Below are 16,622 nucleotides of genomic sequence, written 5' to 3' on the forward strand. Positions count from 1 at the left end.
TAGCAAAGGCTTTGCTCCCCCCCCCCCGCCGCCCCAATGTGGGAGGAACATCATTAACATCAGCAGCCACTTCCAGGCTTTCTCAGTTTTCTTCTGTGTGGCCTCCTTTGCCAACAATAAATTTACTCACCTCAGTAAACTGTTTTTTAGCAATTAAACCTCCGTTGGTTTTAGAATTCCCTATAACCATATCATTCTATGAATCTTCAAATTCCTTAAACCTGAGAGGTAGAGGGGTAGGCAGATGAACATAATGAGGAACTTTATAAAATAGACCTATTTCCCCAGTCAGGTTGTTCCTTATATATTGGTCCCTGCCTTAGAAAGCTTAAAATTGGTAGTTGATTTTCATCTACTGTCTGGTTATACTGTAAGGTGGGAGTGGGGGAGGAGTATTCTAGGCAACAGAGTTTGGTTAAACCAGCCTCTCCTTCCTTCCTCTATCCCTCCCTTCTTATGTATAATAAATATATATATGTGTGTGTTTATATATATATTTATATATTTATTTATTTATTTATCTTTTTAGGGCCGCACCTGCACAACATATGGAAGTTCCCAGGGTATGGGTCAAATCAGAGCTATTGCTTGCCAGCCTACGCCAGAGCCACAGCAATGCCAGATCTGAGCCATGTCTGCAACCTACACCACAGCTCATGGCAACGCCGGATCCTTGACCCACTGAGCAAGGCCAGGGATCAAACCCTCAACTTCATGGTTCCTAGTCGGATTCATTTCCGCTGCACCACGACGGGAACTCTTGTATATACATTTAACGTATAACAGTGTATTAATTTTGGGTGTACAACATAATGATCTGATATGTTTCCATCACAAAGTGATTATCACAAGTTTTGTTAATAATGCCCATCACCATGCACAGTTACAACTTTTTTCTTGTGATGGGAACTCAAGATTTATTCCCTTCACAACTTTCAAATAACACGATACAGTACTTTTAATTAAAATCACCTGCTCTGCATTACATTCCCAGCACTTGTTCATCCTATAACTAGAATTTTGTACCTTTTGACCACAATCACCCATTTCTCCCACTCCTACCCAAACCCTCACTTCTGGCAACCACTAATCAGTTCTCTGTTTTTGTGACCTCGGTGCTTTTTTTTTTTTTTTTTTTTTTTTTTTTTTTTAGATTTCACATATAGATGAGATCTTATATTATTTGGCTTTCTATGACTGACTTGTTTCACCTATTGTAATGCCCCCAAGGTCCAGCTATGTTGTTGCTAATGGGAGGATTTCCTTCTTATTTATGGTTGAGTAATATTCCATTGTGTGTTGTGAGTGTGTGTGTGTGCACATGTGTGTACATCTTCTTTATCCTTTCATCTGTTGATGGACACTTAGATTGCTTCCATATTTTGGCTCTTATAAATAACGCTACCATGAACATGGGGGAGAAGAAATCAGGAAGCATGATGCTTTTGGCTCTGTTCTTTCTCAAGATTGCTTTGACTATTCAGGGCCTTTTGTGGTTCCATTCTCTTTTCTCTAAAATATACAAAGAACTTATACAAATGATGTGAAAATATTTTCTCCCATTATCCATGTTGCCTTTTCATTTTATTGATGATTTTCCTCTGCTACATAGAAGTTTTAAAGTTTGGTGTAGCCCCATTTATTAATTTTTGCTTCTATTGCCTTTGCTTTTGGTATCAAATAAAAAAAAAATCTCTGTCAGGACCAGTGTCATGGAGTTTACCCTTTATGTTGTCTTCTAAGAGCCTATGGGTTCCAGGTCTTAGATTTAAGTTGTTATCCATGTTGACTTAATTTTCAAGCATGGTGTAAGATAGTGGTCAAATTTCATTCTTTTACATGTGGATGTCCAGTTTTCCAAACACCATTTATTGAAGAAACTGTCTTTTTCCCATTGCATATTCTTGGCTCCTTTGTCACTTATTGGATATGAGTTTATTTCTGTGCTCTCTATTCTGTTCAATTGGTCTGTGTGTCTGTTTTTATTCCACTATCATACTGTTTTGATTACCATACCTTTGTAACATATTTGAAATCAAGAAGCATGATGCTTTTGGTTCTGTTTTTCTTTCTCAAGATTGCTTTGACTATTCAGTCTTTTGTGGTTCCATTCTGTTTCTGTGAAAAATGCCATTGGAACTACGATAATTGTACTAATTTTATAAATTACTTTTGGTAGTATGGGCATTTTAACATCAATTCTTTCAATCCATGAGCACAGAATATCTTTCCATTTATTTGTGTCTTATTCCATTTATCTCATCAGTGTCTTATAATTTTCTGTGTACAAGTCTCACTACCCTTGATTAACTTTATTCCTAACTATTTTATTCTTTTTAATGTAATTATAAATGGGATTGTTTTCATAATTTCTGATAGTTCATTTTTAAAAAAATACAATATGCTCTTTATTTTTGTTTTTTGTGGGGTTTTTTTGGCTGTACCCACAGCACGTGGAAGTTCCTAGGCCAGGGACTAAACTCATGCCACAGCAGTGCCAATGCTGAACCCTTAACTGTTAGGCCACCAGGGAACTCCTCTTTCTGATAGTTTCTAATGTTTGTACAGAAACACACTTTTGTATTATAATGACTTTTCATCCTGTAAACTGATTGAATCCATTTATTAGTTCTAACAGTATTTTTTTTTTTTTGTCTTTTTGCCTTTTCTAGGGCTGCTTCCCGTGGCATATGGAGGTTCCCAGGCTAGGGGTTGAATCGGAGCTGTAGCGGCTGGCCTACACCACAGCCACAGCAATGTGGGATCCAAGCAGCGTCTGCAACCTACACCACAGCTCATGGCAATGCTGAATCCTTAACCCACTGAGCAAGGCAAGGGATCAAACCCGCAACCTCATGGTTCCTAGTCCGATTCATTAACCACTGTACCATGACGGGAACTCCAGTCTAACAGTTTTTATTGAAATGTTTGGGGTTTTCTATATACAATATCATGTCATCTGTAAATAAGAGTTTTATATATTCCTTTCCAATGTGGGTGCTTTTTATCTCTTTTTCTTGTTGTTCTAGCTGGGACTTCTAGTACTACGTTGATTAAAAGCAGCGAGAATGGGCATCCCTGTCTTATTCCTTATCTTAGAGCTTTCAGCTTTTTTTCTACTGGGTTTTACATTAGCTTTGGCTTTGCCATATATGACTTTTATTATGCTGAGGAATGTTCCCTTTATATACTCTTGGTTTAGAGGTTTTATCATAAATAAGTATTAAATTTTATCAGTGTTTCTTCTGACAATTTTCAGATGATCATATGATTTTTAGCTTTCATTTTGTTAATGTGGTGTATCACATTGATTTGCAGATATTGAACCATCCTTGCATGCATAGAATAAATCCTACCTGATCATGATGTATGATTCTTTTAATGTATTGTTGAATTCAGTTTGCTAATATTTTTTGAGGATTTTATGAGGATCTATATTTATCAGAGATACTGGCCTATAGTTTTCTTTTTTGTGACATCCTCCTCTCCTCGTCCAGTTTTAGTATCAGGGTAATACTGGCCCTGGCCCTGTAAAGAGTTGCAAGTATTCATTGCTCTTCCTTTTTTTTTTTTTTGTAGAGTTTGGAAAGACTTGGTTATTTTTTGTTTGTTTTTGGTCTTTTTAGAGATATACCTGTGGCACATGGAAGTTTCCAGGGCCAGAGATCGAACCCACATCCTCATGGATACTAGTTGGGTTTATTGCTGCTAAGCCACAATGGGAACTCCAGACTTAGTATTTTTTAAGTTTTGGTAGAATTCACCAGTTAAGCTGTCTGGTCCTAGACTTTTTTATGTTGAGAGAGTTTTGTTTGTTTGTTTGTCTTTTTGCCATTTTCTTGGGCCGCTCCTGCGGCATATGGAGGTTCCCAGGCTAGGCGTTGAATGGGAGCTATAGCCGCCGGCCTACGCCAGAGCCACAGCAATGTGGGATCTGAGCCGCATCTGTGACCTACACCACAGCTCATAGCAATGCCAGATCCTTAACCCACTGAGAAAGGCCAGGGATCAAACCCACAACCTCATGGTTCCTAGTCCGATTCGTTAACCACTGAGCCACGACGGGAACTCTGTGTTGAGAGATTTTTGATTACTGATTTAATCTTCTAAATGGCAATTGGTCTGTTCAGATTTTCAGTTTCTTCATGATTCAGTCATGGTAGGTTGTATGTTTTAGGAGTTTATCCATTTCTTCTAGGTTGTCCAATTTGTTGATACATACTTGTTCCTGGTAATCTCTTATGATCCTTTGTAACTCTCTGGTATCATTTATAATGTCCCCTTTTTCATGTATGATTTTGAGTCCTCTCCCTTTTTTTCTTTGTGAGTAAAGTCTTGTAAATTTTTTTTTAAAAGCTCTTAAACAGGAACAAAAAATCTGTTCTTAGTTTCATTGATCTTTTCTATTGTCTTTTTTAGTCTCTAATATTTTTTCACCCCAATCTTAGTTATTTCCTTCTATTAACATTGGGCTTCATTTGCTCTTCTTTTTGTAGTTTCTTGAGTTGTAAAATTAGGTTATTTGAAGTTTCATTATTTATAAATGTAGGTATTTATCACTAAGAACTTCCCTCTTAGAACTGCTTTTGCTGCACCCTGTAAGTTTTCAAATGTTGTGTTTTCATTTTGATTCATCTCAATGTATTTTTTTATTTCTCTTTTGATTTCTTCTTTGATTCATTGGTTGTATAATATCCATATATTTGTGAACTACTCAAGAGGGTTTTTTGTTGTTGTTGTTGTTGTTTTAATTGATTTCCAGTTTCATGCTTTGTGGTCAGAAAAGATACTTGGTATGATTTCAATCCTCTTAAATTTATTAAGTGTTTTTTTGTGGCTTAACAAACATATCATGTATCCTGGAGAATGTTTCATGTATGCTTGAGAATAATGTTTATTCTCTTGCTTTTGAATTAAATATTCTGCATATGTCTGTTAAGTCCATCTGATCCAATGTGTCATTTAAGGTCAGTGTTACTTTTTTGATTTTTCTGTCTATATGATCTGTTGATGGAAATGGGGTATTGAAATCCCCTACTATTAATTGCTGTTTATTTCTTCCTTTAAGTCTATTAATTTTTGTTTTATAGATTTAGATGCTCGTATATTGGTGCATAAATATTTACAAATGTGGCATAATCATGTTATATTGACCCTTTATCATTAAATATTGAGCTTTTTTGTCTCTTATTAGCCTTTGTCTTAAAGTCTACTTTGTCTGATATAAGTATAGCTACCCTACCTTTATTTGGTTTAATTTTGAATGAAATATCTTTTTCCATCCCTTCACTTTCAGTCTGCACATGCCCTTCATCTGAAATGAGTCAATTGCAGGCAGCAAATAGATATGTCTTGTTTTTTATCCATTCAGCCACTCTATGTTGAATGAAGAATTTAGTTCATTTAAAGTAATTATTGATAGGTATGTATTTATTACCAATCTGTTCATTGTTTTCTGTTTTATAATTCCTTTGTTATTTTCTTCACTTGTTATCTTTATTTGTGCTTTGATGATTTTCTGTAGGTATACTAGATTCCTTTCTATTTATCTTTTGTATATCTACTATAGGACTTTGCTTTGTGGTCACCATGAGGCTTCCATAAAATATTCTATTTCAAATTGATAACAACTTTTGTTGCATTCTTTTTATTTTTTTTTAATTGTAATCCATTGTTATTTCCCCAATACATTTTTTTTTTTTTACTGTACAGCATGGTGACATAGTTACACATACATGTATACATTCTTTTTTCTCACATTATCATGCTCCATCATAAGTGACTAGACATACTTCCCAGTGCTAAACAGCAGGATCTAAATGCTAATCCATTCCAAAGACAATGGTCTGCATTTATTAACCCCAAGCACCCAATCCATCCCACTCCCTCCCACCCCACCCCCTTGGTAACCACAAGTCTATTCTTCAAGTGCCTGATTTTCTTTTCTGTGGAAAGGTTCATTTGTGCCATATATTAGATTCCAGATATAAATGATATCATATGGTATTTGTCTTTCTCTTTCTGACTTACTTCACTTAGGATGAGAGTCTCTAGTTCCATCCATGTTGATGCAAATGGCATTATTTTGTTCTTTTTTATGGCTGAGTAGTATTCCATTATGTATATATATACCACATTTTCCTAATCCAATCATCTATCAATGGACATTTGGGTTGTTTCCATGTCCTGGCTATTGTGAATAGTGCTGCAATGAACATGCGGGGGTGCACATGTCTTTTTTAAGGAAATTTTGTCTGGATATATGCCCAAGAGTGGGATTGCTGGGTCATATGGTAGTTCTATGGATAGTTTTCTAAGGTACATCCATACTGTTCTCCATAGTGGCTGTACCAGCTTACATTCCCACCAACAGTGCAGGAGGGTTCCCTTTTCTCCACACCCCCTCTAGCATTTGTTATTGTGGACTTATTAATGATGTCCATTCTGACTGGTGTAAGGTGGTGCCTCATGGTAGTTTTGACTTGCATTAAAGGTCTACATTTTAATCTCCTCCTCTGAGTCTGGTGAGCATATTCATGACCATTATTTTGGGTAATTACTTACCTTTACCCTTTTCTGGGGTTTTATCTTGTTCCATTATTTGGAACGTATTCCTTTGTTTCTTCTTCTTCTTTGTTTCTTCTTCTTCTTCTCTCTGTGTTGGTTTTTATGCATTATATACAACTACCTCTCCCAGTCTTGAATTAGTAGTCTCATAAGAGCTGATCCTTACTGTTCAACATTACTTTAGCTCTTGGCTTCCTTTGAAACATCTGTGATTGTCCAGGCAGCCTTCTTTGTTCTTAGTGGCCCCCAGTAGTTGAGGGTGTCCAATACCTGTCAGTGTCCCAAAGGAGAGGATCTCAGCCAGTACCTACATGCAGACTGATTGGAAGCCAGATCCTCAGGTAGGAGCTTATGAAATGTGCAAATATACCTCTGTCAGTGGAAGACTGGGAGATGGGCATTTCTGCCTGTTATCTCTGTTCTGACCCTTAGGGTATAGCCAGTTAAGAACTCTTTGTGTGCTACCATCCTGTTGAATCTGTGAACACAAGCTTTGCTGGCCACCACAGATAGGCTATTGTGGGATGTGTCCTCTGGCCATCATCTGCAAAATCCAGTGCACCAGACCTGTGAACAAGCTCCTTTCTCGAGAGATATTGGTGGCCTGGGGTGGGGCAGATGGGAAGCATGAAAATGGCATCCACTGGCTTTCCCAGGAATTTCAGTCTGATGCTGCTGCCCTTGGAGGAGGGGGTGGTAGCTGGGTAAAAACTGTTTCTGTTTGTTGTAGCCTCCCTGGTCTCTGGAGAGTAATGCATTCAGCCCCTTGATGTGTGTTAAACTAGAAGCCTGCCCCTCATACCATAGCTACTAAGATAAGTAAATGGATCCCTTTCCAAGGAAACATTGAGCATTTCTGTCTGCTACCTCTTTGCTGACACCTGAGGGATACTGGTAAAACCTAGCCAAGGAGTGAATAAGTAGGATAGCTATGGGGAAATAGGAAATGAGCCTGGTTGGAGTGAAGGTGGTTTGTGGAGGACAGTATGTGGAGAAACCATGAAAGCTACCAAAAAAAGTTGATCTTTAATGGAATAGGTAAGATGGATCCAGGCAAAAAATTAAGCCACAGGGTTATGTCTTGGTTAAATCATTATCTCAACCACCCTCCATTTAAGATACTTTCTTCTTCAGGCAAGTTCAACAACTCTAAAGTAGAGATATTCTAGTTAAAAGGGTATGGGAAAGGGGGTGTCATGCAGAGCCTTCTTACATGTCTGTCCCTCCCCTCCATTCTCCTCAGAATACCAAGGCCTTCACAGAGCATGGCTGAGAAACACTATCTCACTAGATTTACTTTCTCCAGCCAAAACCTGGAATGCAGTGGAAACAATGAGAACACATACAACATGGTCCCCATAGCTTATGGAATTTTCCTCACTCTCTCTACTGATCCCTGCACCAGAATTCCAGAAAATTTAATCTTTCCTATAGTGCCATTGGTTCTAAAGCCACGGTGGATCAGCTAAAAGTTCAAGAGAAGAATTGGTTTGATTGGTGTGGGGGGTGGAGGTAGCACTGAGAAACTACAGGCAGATATGACTTGCTTGAGATGGGAGGGGTAAAGACCAAATTGAAGCTAGTGGCTTTAATGTCCTTTTTGGCAAAATCTGGGAGTTCTGTGGTGGATCAGGAGAAATGATTGTCACTGCTCTGAACTATGTATATTAATTCCTTGGAACTCGGGATGAGTAGAGTTAAACCCATTTTTAAAGTTATAACTCTAAATATAGTGTTTAATAAAGTTTCCTTACTCTCATTTCCATGTGAGGCTACTGCCAGTGCAGACTGCTGGATCCTTCAAATAACCTTCACATACATACCTATGCATTGCAGGCAGAGGAAGACAAGAAAAGTATGGGCAGGATGCAGACTCTGATGGATAACCTGCAGCTAAAAGCACAAAGTTACAAGCAGCAAATCGAGGCAGCGGTAAGTACCTGAGGCAGTTGTAACCTCATGGATTTCCTGGTCATTTGTTTTTGATTAATGGAGATAAGTAGCCCTGAGCTAGGTGAGCAGCTTTACAGAGAGGACCAGCTCAGCTTAAAATCTGCTCATTCTCTGGTTTTTCTCAAGCAACAACTATCACCCATGGTTAAATTTTGTGCAGTGTTTCTCTCCAGGGAGCAGAGCTTTCTCCCTTGACCTTGTTTTTATACCCAAACATGTGCAGTACAAGAAGTGTCAAATAATGCATAGTACCATGTGGGGATGGTAGATTTGGGGTTGGGTAATCACTCTGAGGGCTTCCTCACTCTAAAGCCTTGGATGAGCATAAATGCAGGGGTCAGTCTTTTCTCCTAATGAACATGACTGGGGACAGACCACTACCACTTGAAAGGTACTTGCCAACTCTGGGTTAGTAGTCATAGCTACATAGAATGTAATTGAAACTGCCATATGTACTGGCTTATGCCTAATAATAATGTATCTTGAAGGGTTTTGAATTGATTATTTAAATGATTTGGGCTAAAATACTGCTATGTCTCATAATTACGTGTTGACCCTTCTAATTGTAAAGACAAGACCCTCTCTACCCAGAATGAGATATTAAACTGATTACAAAAACAAACAACTGTGGTTAATCATATACCAAATCTGTGAAAGCTGGACTGCATCCAGTTGGTGGAAAGTGCCAACCATGTTTTTAATTTTCAGAGAACAAGTTATAAAATGGATCTGGTGCCTGCTAGGAAGTCTGAATTCATATATGTCAGACCAAAATATTATATTCCATTCAATATTCAGAAGTTTAAATTCCTTTTACACATTCTCTGACTTTCTCATGTCGGAGTAGAAAAAAAAATATGACTGTATAGGTTTAGGGACTTCTGTATTTTTCATTTTTTATTTTTATAGGAAGCAGAAGCCAATCAATACCTTTCCAAGTATAAGAAGCTACAACATGAGTTGAATGAAGCTAAGGAAAGGGCAGAGATAGCTGAGTCTCAAGTTCACAAACTCAAGATTAAAGCAAAAGAGTTTGGGAGAAAGGTATGTCAGATATTCAACTCTGCTCTGATTCTTAAAGCATTTGTTTCAGGCTCATGTCATCATGTAGAAATTTCTTAATGCTTTCTTTAAAGGCTTTTTAAAAACTACATTAAAAAAAAAAACAGATTCTGGTAGGAGTTCCCATTGTGGCTCAGTGGGTTAAGGACCTGACGTGGTCTCTATGAGGATGCAGGTTTGATTCCTGGCCTCACTCTGTGTGTTGGATTGGGCACTGCTGTAAACTGTGACTCAGATCCCATGTTGCTGGGAACTTCCATATGCCACAGGTGTGGCTGTAAAAAGAAAAACAAAACAGGTTCTGATAAAATCTTCCTGTATTCTATTTGTCCAGGAAGTGTGAGCTGCTAAGAATGTGAGTGGGATGTACTTAACACTTCTCAAATGCTTAATTCTAGGTTAATTTGCAGGCTCTGAACTCCAGGGCCTAGATTCATGTGAGTAGAATTGTCAGGAGTCCAGGAGCAAAGATGATGAAAAAAAGCACAGAAGGATCTGCTTGAAATTACAATTCTTTCTATGGTAGACAAGTATATGCTTTTTGTATTGAATGCAGACCTGGGGAGGGAGGTTTAAAATTGATGCCCTGAAGGAGAACATGCAAGAGTCCTGCTTTTTGCCTTTCCACCCTAAAACAGAGAAAGGAACTGTTTACATCTCTGTGGTCCATGAAACTTTAGTTCTGATCCAATAGCAGGAGCCACAGCCTTAATTTTCCTGGTAAAGGGGCTGAGTGACAGAGAACACTAAATGCAGGCTTGGCAGGGTCAGTGTCTTAGTCTGTTCAGGCTGCATTACAGAGTACCAGAGACTGGGTGGCTTACAAACAAATATTTCTTAGTTCTGGAGGCTGGGAATTCCAAGGTCATGGTGTTGGCAGATTTGGTGTCTGCTGAGGGCTACTGCCTTAGAGACAGCCCTCTTCTCACTGTAAGCTCACATGATATAAAGGGAGGAAGAAGCTCTCTGGAGTCTTCTTTCATAAGGGCATTAATCCCAGATATGAGGACTCAACCCTCATGACCTAATCACTTCCCCAAAGCCCCACCCCCTAATACCATCACTGGGAGGGTTAGAATTTCACCATATGAATTTGGGGGTAGGGTACATTTCATACTACAGCAATTAGGGAGGCCTCAGTTTCCTCACTGAGATTTTTCCCAGTGTTTTTAAATGTGATCTGGCTTTAGGAGAAGTGAATTAAAGATTGGATATCCTCTATAGAATGCCTATAGAGCACTTAGCATAGGTACCATCACTTCATTTTTTAAAAAGTAGTACATGCTTGGGCTTCTTCCTTATTTGTTATAAATGAACTACCAATAACTTTGCAAGATAAGTAGACAGGATGGCCAGTAATAAATACTACCTTATCAGAGGTCAAAAAAGATCTCTTTCGGAGACTCAAAATTGGTTATATTGAATATATTAGGATCCAAATATGAGAATTATGCATCATTGACATACTCTAGAATTTCTTATTGATGAGCAAATAAGTTATCTCAGGGATAAGGCCTATGTGAAGAGGTCCAGTTACATGGTTTGAACTCTGGCGTCAATTTGAGAAGTGTTATGGCATCTGATTGGGGTCTTCTGTGCAGAAGCTGCCCAGCAACCCTGTGTAATGGATTTGTTTAGGGAAATGCTTTCCACATGCTACAATTGCACTCAGCTGCAGGAGGTCAAAGGGCCTCTGAAACAGATGTAATGCATTCGACTTTGTCACAGTTATTTCCAACAAAGAATAAAATGAGTGAGGCAGAAATTGCTTCTAAGAGGCCAGAGATGAATAGGAAAATCGTCCTTGGCAGTGCAATGACTAATTGTTTTCCATTCGCAAAAGGAAAGCCTGAAAATCTTCCAACTGTCATAAACCAAAGGAAAAGGTTTTCTGATAGAATTGTGTCAGGGCCTTGGAGCAAATTGGTGAGGAGGCTACCTACCATCTCTGCTTCATGGGGTCTTCTGTAGAGGGCGCTGCCTTCACTGGCAAAGCCAGGCGGGCAGGAAATTGAGCGATGAGCAGGAAGTTACTGGTGTCTGCTTTCTTTCAGGCAGATAATTGCCTCAGTTCCCTGCCTCCCTTTGAAGCTAAGGGAGAGTTGGTTAAGGCCTGCTTTTGTCTGGAAAGCACTGGGCCTGGTTCTGGGCGTATGTGTTCCACTGATGAAAGTCACAGGAACCTCACAGAACAGATATTCTGTTTTTCAGGTTCGTGAAGAATGAGCAGTCCTCACTTATGAAGGAGAGAGGCTGGCGAAGTACAAGGAGGGTACTGTTTCATAGTCAGAAACTTAACTTGCATTTGAAATATACATTTTATGTTCTTTATGGAAATACAGTTGATTTACAGTGTTATATTAGTTTCAGGGTTACAACGTGGTGATTCCATATTTGTAGATTATACTCCATTTAAAGTTACTATAAAAGATTGGTTATATTCCTTGTGCTGTTCATTACATCCTTGTGTCTTGTTTACTTTTTACCTAGTAGTCTGTACCTCTTAATCTTCTTCCCCTCTCTCTACCTGTAACCACTAGTGTGTTCTCTGTATCTATACATCTGTTTGTTTTGATATATCCATTCATTTTTGAAACATTTAAAAAAGATTAGAAAAATGTACTAATAAAAGGGAATAGTATTGCTTCCAAGTTTAATGGGGATATTTTTGATCCTCAGATGCAAGTAAACATTTCACATGAAAGATTAAATAGATGCAAACATCTTTTAAATTCTGATATTAAAAAATACTTTGTCCATATTGCCTCTTAATGAGTAATATTTATGGGAGACATGAGCTGTGTTACAGTCCATGGAGACTAGGACCCTACTGAAGTTAGTGAACTCTGCTTGACTCATTTCTATATCCATGAGTTAGCCACTAACAGGCTTAGCAATCCATACTCACAGTTAGGCACTTTTAACTGGTAGGTAAAACCCTCCTACCTGGCACACATGTAGGCTATTTGCGGGTGCAATACTGAAGCAACTTCCCACACCGGATGTTCAGTAGGCTGTCTCTGTATTGTACCAATTTGGCTAAACTGGAGGTACACTTCCCAGAATTCCCTTCTCTGTGTGGTTCTGGATTAATGTTGGTCACAAGAGAAATTTGCACCAGAGAGAGAGGCAGAAGCGAAGGAGCAGCTGTTTTTTTGTGCTCACAAGGTCAACGTATGATTCCAAGCACTGTGAAGTATTTACCCCAGGCTAGAAAGGTAAGCTAGCAGTGACAGGCCATAGCTACTCTCAGAGTCCTCCAGCCTCCCAGAGTCCTGGTTAGGCATATGTGTGGCCCCATGGCAATGGGGGCCAGCTACTTACAGGTCACTCATAGCACTGACTTTGGAGGTTCTCTGAGAGAGCAAGGGATTTGGTTTGTTCTTATAAATTCCATGTCCAGTTCTCTTTCCTGACCTACAGTGACTTCAGGCCCATCACCAGATCCAGAGTGGGGGTCAGCCTGGCATAGACTTCACCAATGCCAACAGTTGTATAACATTGAATCTGTGTAATAAATACTTATTCTACCATCCTTAGCAGTCTGCCTCTCTGATCCAATCTGACTCAGATTTTTTTTTTTTAAGGGCCGCACCCAAAGCATATGGAGGTTCCCAGGTTAGGGGTTGAATCGGAGGTGTAGCAGCTGACCTACGCCACAGCCACGCCAGATCTGAGCTGCATCTGGGACCTATACCATACCTCATGGCAATGCAGGATCCTTAATCCACTGAGCAAGGCCAGGGATAGAACCTGTGTCCTCATAGATGCTAGTCAGATTCATTTCCACTGAGACAGGTTGGGAACTCCTGACTCGAAGATTAATTCAGGGGCTGAAAGGACACAGGTTCCTTCTTGTCTATCATCCTTGATGTGTTGGCTTTGGTCTTCAAATGTGTCACCCTCTTACAGAAAGCTAGAGCAGTTCTGAGCACTTTCTCCTCACCAAATGTCCCTTGTTTGTGATAAACACTGGTCACAACATCATAGCCAATACTGAACTCAACAATACTGAACTCAACAAAACTATGTGCAAGGTAGAAGGTGAAATGAGCCCAGCTGATGGACATTAATGCACAATTAAGGGTTGGTCTTCTATAAATTATAGGGTCAAAAACTTGACTAAATCAGAAAAATCCTGGTTAGACTTTTTCTTATACAGTGATAAAATTAAGGGGAACAGATCATCTAGTCAGCTGAATTATCAATTCTCTTTGCATAAAAATTTACATGAAAATCTAAATTTGTTAGAAAGCTGATTAACTGTATGAAAATGGAGCCAGAAGAGTAAATCAAATTATCTACATAACTAGGGTCACTCGGCCATGGAAACCTGGTGTTGGAAGGTAACCCAAACCAGAGACATCTTTTTTTTTTTTTTTTTTTTTTTTTGCTTTTTAAGGCCACACCCATGGCATATGGAAGTTTCCAGGCTAGGAGTCAAATCAGAGCTATAACTGCTATAACTGCTGGCCTACAGCACAGCCATAGCGATGAGGAATCCAAGCTGCGTCTGCAACTTACACCATAGCTCATGACAATGTTAGGTTGCTGACCCACTGAGTGAAGCCAGGGATTGAACCTGCATCCTTATGGATGCTAGTCAGATTTGTTTCCACTGCACCATAATGGGAACTCCCAGAGATGTCAATTTTGAGGGCTCTTTGCCCAGGTGGTCTTAGCAATACTGATACCCTTACTCTTGGGGTCCCTAAGACTCACCATTCTAAATCTTGGTTAAACTGATATTAACCATTCATATAAAAATAGAGTACACCACTTTAGCAAATCAGTTGCCTTGTTTTCCAGGCCCTGGTTTTCACCTTTTCATGAAGGTGATTTCTGGCCCTACCTCTCACCCATCACTGATGAGTAGATTTCTGAATCATCTCTTAATGATATATTTCTTCTGAGTTCCTGGTGAAAACCTTGCTGTAGCCTCCTGGGCTGACTGCAGCAGGGATGTAAACAAATGAGATGGTTCTTTTAGCAGCTGAGTTGGAATCCTTGGGATCCAGGATCATAATCTCGATGTGTGTAGGGGGGTCAGTGAATAATTCTTAGGTCTTTGGAGAATATACTCTTCCCAGTATCACAAGCTAGGTCATGGCAAGCCATCGCTGGCATGGAAGGGAAGAAAGGGGAGATGAGGTCACTGGATATTAAGGATATCTGTGCTGTGTTGTCAACTCCTGCCTTCATTTCTTATACTGGCTGGATGATCTGAAAGAGCCTAGAACCAAGAAAAAGGGATTCTAAATGACTGTTGTTCATATCAGAATAACCATCTTTATCTTAAATATTTAATGCCGGAGATATTTTGTTTTGGTTTTGGGGAGAGGGGAGCTTTAAGCTACTATTTGCATCTGTAATCAGAGATCCATGAGATAGTTATAAATATTTATGAAGTCTGGGTCTTTAAAGTCAATTTTATTTTCCCCACTAGATGTTCCTGTGATTTTAACAAATAGAAAAACAAGTTTACCCCACTCTTTGCTGTTATTTATATTCTGATTCATGGAACTCATAAATAATAAAAGGTATACAGCAAAGAGGAAGTATAAAATCAAGCTATAATTAATAAGCAAATTATCAGTTCTCCCAAAATCTGGAAGTGGCTAGAAATGTACGGAAGGTCAGCAGTCTGAGTCTGGGCAGAAACTGTAGTCTGCTTTTCTCTCCTTTATTTATCTACATTTCCTTCCACTCCTGTATAATCCCACATTTCCATCAGAGAATAAGTATAGTGGTGCATAGTACCATTTGAGAGCTTCTCTACAAAGAACAGTATGCGATGACAAGAGCAACCACTTATTTAAGCATGTAGAGCCTGTTTAATTACAGGCAGTGGGAAAAGCTCAATTGTATTTTTCCCCCTGTTCTATTATCCTGCAATCCCTCTCACCTTTTTTTCCGCCATAAAAGTCCTGCATGATGATGTGTGAATCAGTCAAAACCTCAATTACCTTTTTATAGCAGCATTCTTATACTATAAATGATAAAGGAAATGCCTTACCCTGGTTTCTTCAGCAGTTCCAGCATTGCAAGATCTCTGGTTAGTAGAATGCTCTTCTAGAGGGGAAAAAAAAAAAGAGAGAACTTAAAAAACAAAATAAAACTCTTTGCAAACACCCAAATTCTCCCTTATTCCCACCTCAGTATATTAATGTTATTAGAATCACCTTAGTTACTCCCCTCCTGATATCCCTTTTTCCCCCAACAAACAGCATTAAAAATGCATTTAATGTAGAAATACTTCATCAGAAACAAATAGCAGTAAATTCTTATGGCTGATTCAGGTGCTCTAAGCAAAGATAAAGGCAGTTCAACTGGATCAGCAATTCCTGGCTCAAGATTGTTTGGCCTGATTCCTACCATTTATAAACAATGGAAAATAGCCAAGGTGGGGATGGATAAGGAAAAGGAGACATAATGTCATTTCTCAAGGAAGAGCTTCTTTCTGGGCCTTGCTAAAAATCCAGGATAATTTATACTAAGGGCATTTTAAAACAGAATAATGGAAAACAGAATTTAATAGTGTGTTGTCATTGCTGTGGCTTGGGTTGCTGCTGTGGCTCAGGTTCAATTCCTGGCCCAGGAACTTCAGCATGCCATGGGCATGGCCAAAAGAGAAAAAAGAAAGAGAATTTACAAAGAAAATATATGAGCCATACAAAATGACAACCAGGGACCTGGAGGTTTTATGGCTTTTAGCGTTACAGTTTGAAATATATTTTCAGCCCACCTAACTACAGAACTATGGAACATTCTTTTTAAGTGACTGATACCCTGACACTGTTTTTGCTAATATCTCCAGATGGCTCCTTCCAGAATCAGAATCCATCCTGCTCTCTGCCACGGGAAGCTGATCTGGATGGGTGGCACCTGCCAGGTGTCTCATCCCTTTGGTTTCCAGTTAGGGTGTAGATCAGAGGGAGAGAAGGGCAAAGTCAGGTATTTATTACTCCAGCTCCTTCCCTGTGAGGTCACCTTAGTCTGGCTGTGTCCTTTGAGTGAAGGTTGCCCTCCTTACGATGCAG

The 16,622-nt window shown here is 39.2% G+C and overlaps 2 protein-coding genes across 52 annotated transcripts in view; one reads left to right on the top strand and one right to left on the bottom strand.

The window, feature by feature from the left end:
• The window catches only part of MYH15 (myosin heavy chain 15), a 179,610-nt gene extending 166,493 nt beyond the window's left edge, over positions 1 to 13,117 (top strand). For all 3 annotated transcript variants that reach the window (XM_084991405.1, XM_084991406.1, XM_084991407.1), the window contains 3 exons: positions 8,404 to 8,499; positions 9,430 to 9,564; positions 11,794 to 13,117. In XM_084991405.1, the coding sequence (XP_084847531.1) occupies positions 8,404 to 8,499; positions 9,430 to 9,564; positions 11,794 to 11,808 (246 nt within the window). In that variant the 3' untranslated portion in view covers positions 11,809 to 13,117. The remainder of the gene's footprint in view (positions 1 to 8,403; positions 8,500 to 9,429; positions 9,565 to 11,793) is intronic.
• The window catches only part of HHLA2 (HHLA2 member of B7 family), a 140,132-nt gene continuing 135,391 nt past the window's right edge, over positions 11,882 to 16,622 (bottom strand). For all 49 annotated transcript variants that reach the window (XM_084991489.1, XM_084991483.1, XM_084991476.1 and 46 more), the window contains 2 exons: positions 15,599 to 15,654; positions 11,882 to 14,815 (listed from right to left, as the gene is read on the bottom strand). In XM_084991489.1, coding sequence (XP_084847615.1) covers positions 14,768 to 14,815; positions 15,599 to 15,654 — 104 coding nt within the window. In that variant the 3' untranslated portion in view covers positions 11,882 to 14,767. The remainder of the gene's footprint in view (positions 14,816 to 15,598; positions 15,655 to 16,622) is intronic.

Source organism: Sus scrofa, chromosome 13 (genome assembly GCF_054392235.1).
Source record: "Sus scrofa isolate SSC_HxYL_T2T_F1_AM1 chromosome 13, Sscrofa_HxYL_maternal_Yorkshire_Landrace_v2.0, whole genome shotgun sequence".
NCBI classification, from domain to species: domain Eukaryota; kingdom Metazoa; phylum Chordata; class Mammalia; order Artiodactyla; family Suidae; genus Sus; species Sus scrofa.